Source organism: Oryzias melastigma, linkage group LG3, assembly GCF_002922805.2.
Source record: "Oryzias melastigma strain HK-1 linkage group LG3, ASM292280v2, whole genome shotgun sequence".
NCBI lineage: Eukaryota > Metazoa > Chordata > Actinopteri > Beloniformes > Adrianichthyidae > Oryzias > Oryzias melastigma.
In genome coordinates, this window is record NC_050514.1 from 24,687,200 (window position 1) to 24,697,805 (window position 10,606).

The 10,606-nt window shown below is 37.0% G+C and overlaps 1 protein-coding gene across 1 annotated transcript; it reads left to right on the forward strand.

Annotated features, from left to right (window-relative positions):
- The first annotated feature begins 2,676 nt into the window (after positions 1-2,676).
- LOC112160809 (secretory carrier-associated membrane protein 5) lies at positions 2,677-9,601 on the forward strand. The gene is made up of 7 exons (XM_024295626.2): positions 2,677-2,891; positions 3,263-3,307; positions 3,386-3,505; positions 6,943-7,099; positions 7,263-7,364; positions 8,897-9,014; positions 9,106-9,601. The coding sequence occupies exons 2-7, from the start codon at positions 3,301-3,303 to the stop codon at positions 9,283-9,285; spliced, it is 684 nt and encodes a 227-aa protein (XP_024151394.1). The 5' UTR covers positions 2,677-2,891; positions 3,263-3,300; the 3' UTR covers positions 9,286-9,601.
- The last annotated feature ends 1,005 nt before the right edge of the window (positions 9,602-10,606 follow it).

The window sequence follows — 10,606 nt, forward strand, 5'->3', positions numbered from 1 at the left end:
CAAATGACATCAGTTTGTGTCTAACATTCATTAAGAACATTTTCGTTTTCTGTTTTAGGTTAAGTGTTATAGATTCACTTTTCTATTTGTGCTCCAATAAAATAAGATGTTTCAAAATAACTATTTTGTGAAAATTGAAACATTATTAATAGGAGAAGCAACTTAACATTCATTGAGTTGTCGTGTGGACATTAATTAAATGTTGGTAGCCTGTGTTGGCTAACTGTAGATTAATTTTGTATTAGAACTGCCAACATGCTGGCAATTTCAAGAGCTTTTAATTTGCCCTTGGATTTTCCTAATGAAAGAATAAACATGGAAATAATTTGGCAGCAGTACGCCTGCTAAGAGTTGCATTTCAGTGAGTGTCTTTCAGTGAACCATGCTCATTGTTCAAGGCAGACATCAACAGAGGGGTTTCTGATCTCCCTAACGACCAACAAAATAATGGTTATAGAGCCATGCTGGGGTGTGGGGACACTATTTTCTATTCTTTTTTTAAATTCTAATCTGCTGTAAAATAATAAAATGTTTTTTGACATTTGGATTCATTTGAACAGTTACTCAGTTATTGAGCAGTTATTGCTAAACTGGGTGACAATGAATAAGAATCCATAGCTGAGATTGTGAAAGGTTGGAGAAGGGTTTGATTTCAGGTAAATTGGAAAAACAAGGGTAATGTTTTCTTGATATGATATGATCATATTTTATTTCAGTCATGCACTGTCAAAAACGTGACTAAATGATCCCTATAGTTGTGAATGTCTCTGTGTGTGGACTGTATCCTGCTTTTGCTCACAAGTGGGTTAGGCTCCAGCAGCCTCATGACCCTGAAGGGGACAAAAAGAGTTTAGAAAATGAATGGATGGATGGACAAGTGGTTTGAAGGAAAAATAGAACAAGATAAAAACAAGCAAACCATAAAAAATAAGATAAAGAAACATCTGAAAGGCAGTGAGAAGAAGAAAACACCTCATAAATTCTCACCTCAGTGCCCTTAGACCAAACTTACAACCTCTATTATAAGTACATACACCATTGGCTATAGAAACAAATATAATAACACATATAGATAAATATACACATAGAAACAAATACACATGAAGACATCATCTGTCACACTGAAATACTCATTTGATCCAATGTTACTCTTATTCCCCAACACACCTGAGTAAACCCCTACATAATTCAAATTTATATTAATTATCAAGTACAGATATATCATGATTTACTTGTGTACTTTTATATGCAAATATTTATCTAGAACTATATTTCAAAATTTTTCCTTAACCTTAAAATACTTAGAAGTTACACCATCACCTTTGCAGGGTAATTTTCACCCGATATAAAATACCCAATATAAAGTATTTCTCATAAAAAAACAAATCAAGATGTGACAAAACATGATGAATTAGATTAGTTTTATTTTATTTCAAACTCTGCTTTATGCAACAAAGAGGAGGAAAAGCATAGAAAGATCCTAAGAACATGCTTGAAAATGACTAAAAAAGTAGGAATTTGAGAAAAAGAAAATCCTAAATAATAATAATAATAATAATACACTGTACATTTGGCCTTTGGTCCACTCATTTCTAGGACATGTGAGACTTTACTCAGGTACCCATGACACTCAAAACATGCAACAAATTTTAAATAATGTAAATACTTTTGCTTGGGTGAAAATCACCTGGCAATAGAGTTAAACTCCTTTATGTTTAGACATTGTTTTAATATATGTATATGTACATTTATATTTTATATCCATCCATCCATCCATCTTCTTGACCGCTTCCTCCCTTTCGGGGTCGCGGGGGTGCCGGAGCCTATCCCGGCTGCTGATGGGCGAAGGCGGGGTACACCCTGGACAGGTCGTCAGTCCATCGCAGGGCCTATATTTTATATGGATAATAAATTTACCAATTTACCTTAAAATAAGGTTTTCCTATCTTTTGATGAATAACTTTTGAATATTTTTGTTACTAAATGTAGGTCTGCTTTGAATATTACTTGAGCTTCTATCAGATCATGATGTTTGAGTTATTTGACTGTATTAATAAGTTATTTGTGTAATCAAGGTAACTTAGTTTGTAAATAAATTGTGTTGTTCTTTTTTTTTTCTTTTCTTTTTTTAACAAAGTGTTGATTTATAATTATTTCCCCTTAACTTCTGCAATATGAAAAACTAATAATGCATAATTTAGAGTGTGGAGAGATTTTTGGTCCAGAAACAGTTTAGCTTGATTTAAAACTGTGATTCTTCTGGACAATTCAGCTTGCAGATATCTAAAATGGGCTTTACAGTTTAGTTTGACATCAGTGATAATCTCAAGAAATATATTTTTAAGAATAAGTTTTTGTGTGCGTTTATTCATTTTTATAATGGCTTTCTGACAGCATCCCTTTTGTTTTGCCTAAATTCTTGCCGGCAGTCTGCAATTTTCCCACTAGATGTCAGTTATTTTCCCTCGATTCCTTTAAATCACTAAATTCAATATAAACACTGTTTGTGTGCAGATCCTGCTAAGATTCTAATGGTGTCCTACAAAGAGGGAGACTCAAAGCATTATAGAATCAAGAGTGTCAAAGTGGATGTAAAGTTCAAACTGCTCATGTTCAGCACCATGGACAGAGAACTCCACGGTGATTGGGTCAACAATGCAACGTCAAGGATTAGAATAATCCGCCGATTGGCCTGAATCAAAGTGACAGCATGCACATGCGCAGCGATTGGTCGGAGGTTAGAGAAACTTTAATTTACTGTTAAGAGTTCCACGCGCAGCAGAAAGTCTTTTCTTCCAGGGAGCGTTTGGTTCGAAGGCGCTCGGAGGTCATCTTTTCCATTTGCGTCCAGCACGCAGGCGCGTCGTCGCGTGAGCGCCCATTACACGGAGGTAAGCTGATTATGATTCGTGTGGATTCCGGAATTCCCGGCTGTGATAGCGGATCCCTCCAAACATCCGTCCCCACGTTGCATGCGCGCGTTTCCCCTGCGTAAAGTTCGGCGTGTCCGTGTCTGCGGTGAACTCTGCGGAGCTGAATTTGCTCCTGATGAAACCGGAAGGATTGAGCGGCTTAAATCTTATCAGCACGGCTCGAATCGTGGCTGGAGGGCTCACGCATTAAATCCCCCAGCAGAGACGGCGAGGAGCCATCACAGCAGGACTCCGTCTCCAACGCGCCCGCTGGTCCACTGTCCCGCAAACATGCAGGCTGTCCCAGAGATGAGCCGCCCTTCTAACCGCCAGTTTCTCCTCTTTTCCAGACTGAAAAGGGAGAAAATATCAGCCATCTTCTATCCACATGGCCGGTCAGTATCCATAAACCTCCCTTACAAGTATAAGTCACGCGTAAATGCGTGTCTAAAACCAACGATCGTTTGTTTCAGAACCCAATTTCCCTCCACTGCCCGGATTCCTCCCGATAAAACCATGTTTCTATCAAGACTTTGAAGAAATCCCGGAGCAGCACCGCAGCATGTGCAAGAAAATGTACCACCTTTGGATGTGTGAGTGTATTCAGAACAGTTTGTAAAGACCATCAAAACATTGATACAAATGTTTTATTTTTATTTTTTAAAGCCTTTGAAAATCGCCAAAAAAATTGATAGATACTATATAGGTTTGGGTGATTTGATAAGTTTTTGCGAACAACAATGTTAGTCTAAGATGCTGAATATTTATCAGTGTACAGGATGTTGTTCACCTTTTGGCATATCCTGTCGGTAGTTGACCATTGACTGTATAATCACTGGACATACCAAACCCTCCCCTCTCGAGTTCCAAACAGGAAGGAAGTACCTGCTGGTTCCAAGAAGCCCAAATCCCATAAACTTCTATTGATAAATATATTGTTATTTCTCAGTCATTGTGATACATTTTTATTAACATATTCTTTCTAATCCTAATTTTCTTCATTGTATTATTCCATTACTGCAAGTTATTCAAGTTATAAACTTACCAATCAGATGCCTCAGTAAAACCATGTGGTGCCCACTGGTCCCACCTTGAACGTCTGATTGACAGACTCTCCCAAGTCCACTTTGAGTGGAAGGGGTGTGGACTTCAAACAAGCTCACTCATGATTGGCGACTCTAAAAACGTGACTCGTACTGACTCGGACCAATCAGTGTTGACAGGTTTCAAACTGGCGGTAGTTGATCAGAAAGCCTTTGGCCTGATTTTACGAAGGCCAATTCAATTCAATTTTATTTATATAGTCCAATATCACCAAAGAATTGCCTCATTTGGCTTCTCGGCAGTCATAAAATATAAACAATAGCTAAAACCTAAACAGACTAAATAAAGCTGGTTATCCCTGTCCTTAGACCCTCCTTCAAGGTAGGGAAAAACTCCTAAAAAACTTGAGGTAGAGGTAAGGCATTTTCTATGGGTGATCTTAAAACCTCACTTTGTCTAGTAAATTAGTATATGTCTATGGGGTTGACACAGCTGATTTGGCAGTTTTACGCCAGACGACCTTCTCGACACAACCCATCCAGGCTGGGGACCGGTCATTGTATACAGAACTGTGACGTCACCCATAGGAAATGCCTCACCCCGGCTCCAGCAAAATGAAGCCAGTTCATTTGCCATTTCTCTGCAATATGGACACCTCCATTTCGAGCCAGTCGACAGGGATTGGTTTGAGTCAACGTTTCTAGTTTCTACTGTTGCCAGTCATGAGGAAGCTTGTTCAAAGTCCACTGTCAATCAAACGCTTAAGGTGTTGGCAAGCGACACCACATGCTTTTACTGAGGCATTTGATTGGCCAGTTTTATAACTTGAATAAGTTGTGATTAAGAACATATATATAATGAGAAAGAAATAGCATTAGCAAGAAGTTGTTAAGTGAAAGTTATCACAGCAAGAACAGTTATTCTGACCAAATAGAATAATAGCTGTTTATGAAATAAAATGAACGAGAAATAACTATCTATTTCTCAAAAGAAGCCTTTGGGATTTTGGCTTCTTGGATCTAGCAGATACTTCCTATTTTGAATTTGAGGGGGAGGGGTCACTATGTCCTGTTTGATATATACTCAATGGAACTAACCCAGGGAGACCCAGACTTGAACCTCCTGTGGCTACATAGTAAGTTAACAGCATGAAGGGTCTTGCTTAGGGACCAAGACCCAGACAGTAAGGTCGTTGCGCCTGCTGGAAATGAGGTGCAGGGAAAAATTGATTTGACGATATATTGCAGTATTTCATTATGAGATACTTGCATTGATTAAAAATGCTGACAAGATAATATGTAATTAATTATTTATGAGAAAACGTAGTTCAGCGTCAGTTGCAGAGCTGAACATTGTGATTTAAATAAAAGGAATTTTACAATTTTATCACAATGAAAGACACAATACTATCCAGGTAGAGTTTTTTTTTTCTAAATAATACTCATAAAAAAAATGAAAAATTGTTCTGGCACAGTCTTGGGATATATCACGATACGTATTTTATCATGAGACACGTATCGCGATACATACCGTATGGTCTGACTCTTACCAATACACCCCCAAGTTGGGAATCAAACTCTAATTTCCCATGTTCCTCTTCTGCGTTTAATCAACTGAGCTATCCAGCTACCAGCTGTTAGTATTCAGGATTAAAGTACCTTATTTAAGTACAGTGTGAAATTTGATCATCACATTTTAAACATAGTGTAACTCTATTATAAATGATTAATTATCAACAAACTTTACAGTCCTTCAATTCAATAAGTAATAATTTAGATAAACAAATAAGAAATTATGAATTATCATTACCATAAAGTTTTCAAAATTAGCTAAACTTTTCCCGCCAAAAGAGTTTCAGGCAGCCATTTTGAAAGGAGTAGGAAAAGTCCTTCTACTGCCCCTAGTGGAATGATAATGAACTACATGGCAGGAAAAATGGACCAAGTTCTATATACCATATAATAGATTTTTTAAGGAAAGTTTTGATCATCCTAATAAGATAAGGATCTCAGAGAAGTGTGTTTCAAATATAGTACAACTGTTTATATTTAGGGTTAAGTAAAAATATTTGTATTTCCTGCAAACAATAATAAAAAAAGACATTCCTGCAAGACCTTTGATCAACGCTTTCTAACAACTGTGTAACTGTAGGCCACCACTTTACAGCAGCTTGTTTTAGTCCAAAATGATTTTAATTGGCTGAGGCCATCATATCTTGACTGGTTTATCTGCTAATGAGTCATGGAGAAGGCCAGATGGTCATGAGTTGAGCAGAGTAGAGCAGTTAATGCTAAAGTCAGGCCTAAAATCTCTGCCAAAGGCAAATTTATAAACATTTACTACACCATAAATACTCATCACGGCTGTGTTTACAACGGTTTTCTGCTCCCAAAGCTTCTGTCCTGTTTGTGAGTTCATCCAGGAGGATGGTGGGATGATACAGAAGCAGGACGAAGTCTAGAGTTAATGCAGCATTGATGTCCTCCCTTAGTTTGAAAACATAAGCAAAATGGAGAAACAGTGTCTATATAAGTGCATGCAAAGATATTTTTTCTTACACAACACAACATGTTTCAATCTAAAATAATCGTTTCTCTTTCCAGATCCCTTCTTTTTATGAACCTTTAGCATTAAAAGGTATTGAAATCTTCTTAAATGAGCAATCTTCACTGCATGTGCTTCAGATTCCACGTGTCAGGAGCATGTTTCATGTCTCTCTCAGTCTGCCTTTTACTTCCCAAGCAGATTTGAGTTTCTTCGTTTATTTTTTGGCTGATCTGCATGAACTGATTTCTAAAATTCTTTCACAGCTTGTCTTTCTACAACTAACTGCTTGCATTCAGTGAACTTCTGTAGTTCAAAAAGTTGTGTTTAAAGACAATCTTGAATCTTGTGTTATAACATTTTTCATCCTCACCGCCCCTAATATCTTTGATTTAAAGTGAATTAAAAGTGCCTGAAATGTCTCTGTGGTGCTCCCTGACAGTCCACACAGCTACACTCGCTGTGAACCTCCTGGCCTGCTTTGCATGGATGTTTGGGGGTGGAGGGGTCACTAACTTTGGCCTGGCAATCATCTGGCTCCTCATGTTCACGCCCTGCTCTTATGTGTGCTGGTTCAGACCCATCTACAAGGCCTTCAAGTAAGTCAGATGATGACTTGTTACCTTAGATAACACCATTTTATTCTTGTGACTGATAAACATGCTGCTGTCATGAGAACCTCTATGGGAGTAAGAACAGTAAGCTAAAAAGTTAGCTCTGCACACAGCTTACGTTTAAATCAGCGTTTTCTTTCCCTTTTAGGACTGACAGCTCCTTCAACTTCATGCTGTTCTTCTTTGTTTTCATGGCCCAAGTTGGCATCAGCATCATTCAAAGTATCGGCATCCCGGGATGGGGAGTATGGTGAGAAATACATAACAACTTCTTAAAGAGGATGAGATTAAATTAGATAAGATTTCAAAAAGGTATTTGTTTCTCCAAGGGCTGGGTTGATAAAATCGATTAATTGATTTGAATCTATTTAGGCTTAATAGATCAATAATCGATTCATAAAAATATAAATCGATTTAGGACATAAAGCTAAAGTCCACTAGCTTCATGCTAACGTTTGATGGAATCAGAATCAAATCGATCCAGGCTTTTGTGAATCAAATCAAATCATTTCTGGAAACTATAATTGATACCCAGCCCTAATTTTTCCACAGTGGCCAAATTTGCACCTTTTTGTCCAAAAAAACAAAAAAAAACAATTATGAATTCAAAAGTAGACAGAAACAAATGCATAGAAATGTGTCAAATTCACACTTTTGCTGCTAACTTTTCAAAGGAACTACAAGAACAAAGAGTAAAAGTGTAGAATGTTATTTAATTAGTAGAATGAAAATATCCCCATTGGAAGATGAATAATATTAATTAATAATATTAATAAAAATAAGTAATTTCAATGCAGTAAACAATAGTTGTATATAATTGTATCAGTTAAAAGAAATAAATATCATTTAGTAACATACATTGTAGACCACAAAAAAATCGCAATGTATTTATTTATTGCTGGTTACAAAGAAAAAAGGAAACATATAGTTCTTAATACAACATTTATGTTTTTTTATTTTAAGATAAACATTTTTAATAACATAGTTTTTCTTATTGCCTGACACGTATCTATGCAAAATCAATCAAACCCTACTTGACTTTAGTTAATAATCACTATTAATTGATTGATCGATCAATCAATAAATCAGGATTGCTTTGACCCTTCATTGGTCATTAAATTAACACTTTTCATTTAAAACTATTAGTACAAAGAACATGGTGATTTGTTTAAAGTTAAAATAGCAAAGATCCCTTTGTTTTTTTTAAGCTTTAATTCAAATCTTAACCTTTAACAAAACACATGCATGATTTATGCAGAAGTTCAGCAAATTAGGATTAACATGAAATCATTAATCTTCTTGTATAAATTGTGCTTTTATTTATTTTTGTAAGTAAACGTCAAAACTCTACTTTTAGATACCAATCTATTTTTAGTAACCCTTTGCTTCAGATGAAATCCAATATAAATATATTTTTAAATGTCTCCTCTGCTCCCATTAGCCTGGCAGTGACGGATATTGCCCTCATATAACTTTTATGACAATTTAGTGATTCGATTTGGAGAGGCTGCTACAGTGATCCTCAAAATGTCACCTGACTCAGGCTGATGATCAGAAATTAATATTATGACAGCCTCCATAAAGTTTGTAAATGTCAGCGTGTGCAATTGAAGGGTGTCGTGTCTGAACTATAAAACTCACATTTTTTTTACGACGGTGCTTAAAACTGACAAATATGTTAGTATTGAGCATCACTGTGGCTTCATGCGGAGCGGAGTTCCACCCCGTCTGTTGTCTCTGTTTTCTTTTCCTTCAGCTGAAATCTCCTCTTTGTCTTTTCAGTGGTTGGTTGGCCACCATCTCCTACTTCAGCTATAATATTATCGTAGCTTTAATCATGCTGGTTCCAACCGTCATGTTCACTGCTGTGGCTTCCCTGTCCTTCATCGCGCTCACTAAGGTAACTAGCAACTCTAACAACAAACATCTGAATAAGAGATTTTATTTAATTGTTTCTTATGAAAAATAATCCAATCTCACCTTGTCGACAGATCCATAATTTCTACCGTGGCACTGGTGCCAGCATGTCCAAAGCTCAGGAGGAATGGGCCACAGGAGCCTGGAAGAACCCCCATGTCCAGGCAGCGGCCCAACAGGCTGTCATGGGGGCAGCCACAGGGGCCATGCAGGACCAGTACCCCGCCCCCCAGTACAACGACAACCAGATTTAGAACTGTCAGGTAGAGCATCGTCACGGATACATCGGTAGAGTTTGAGTGTAGAGGACAGAAAGGTGTCTTCATAGAGCTGAGCTAAATGTCAGAATGTGGATTGTGGTTTCTTTGTCTTTTTGTGTTGGAGGGTGAACCAAAAAAGTGGAACATTTTACTTTTTTTGTTTTAATTGAAAATAGTTTTCCAAAATTTACATACCTGCAGGAAACCTTGTTGGGGGGAAAAATGAAAATTATTTTCTTGCAATGTTTATAAATGTTTTTTAGTATTCATGTTATGTTGGACTACTAATAAATCAATAATTTAAAATGTTGCTCCAGCTTTTCTTGTGTTTTGAAATGCAAAACTAAACCAGCAGTCCTCGGTGGGCTTTATTTTGAAAAAACACAAGCTCTCTGCATGTTCACTTGGAGTATTTCAGTGCAAAACAGCTTTATTGCGAGTACTCAGCTTGATTTTTTACTAACTGATCATTTAAAATTCTAATTTTTTCAAAGCTGTCACCTCAATGAACCACATGCTTTCGAGTTTCTGTCAAAGCTTCAATAAAAACAAGTTTAAAAACTTTAATATTCGGAAAGTTAAATAAAAACAAGCCAACAATCTGACGTGATCTTTCATTTGACTCATCTTTTTAGAAACAATGCAAACCTATAACAGAGTATATGTTTTATGACTACTGATTATTCTAATATTTAAAAAATAAACTCAGCTTTGAGGTTTAAACTCCCTTACAATCTGTATATATTTTTTTCAAGGTTATGACTTCTATCCTGCCAGCACAGATAATTATTCTGTTTCAGGAGTCAATTCAGTTTGATAAAATGATGGTCAAAAGTTTAACCGGGTTGGTATCTCACTCCTGTCCAACACATTTCACACCTAAAATGGAACATCAATCATTCATTTTATTCTGAAAAACTGGGGATCAGAATGCCGAGACACCCTCCTTGCCTTTAGGTGGCAGTATTGACACACTTAATGCCCCAACAGTTTGAGTCTCTGCCCACCAGAGGCTCCCTTTCCACTTGATGTGGAAGAAAACTGTTGGAGAATGCACAAATTGTGACATTGCCAGGGTGCTGTCAGACCAAAAATTTAATTTTTCCTAAATTTATACACAATTTCCCCCCTGACACTCGGTGAGCAGGAGACCATCAGAGAAAACATTCAAAACACGCTTTCAGTGGATTTATCAGTGGATGTCTCTGCCTCTCTTCACGCTGCAAGAGTGATTGAATTATTCTATGGAGAGAAGGGATCAAATTATTCTGCAATATAAATGCCCAGAGGAGCCACTAGCAGCCGCCAGCAAACA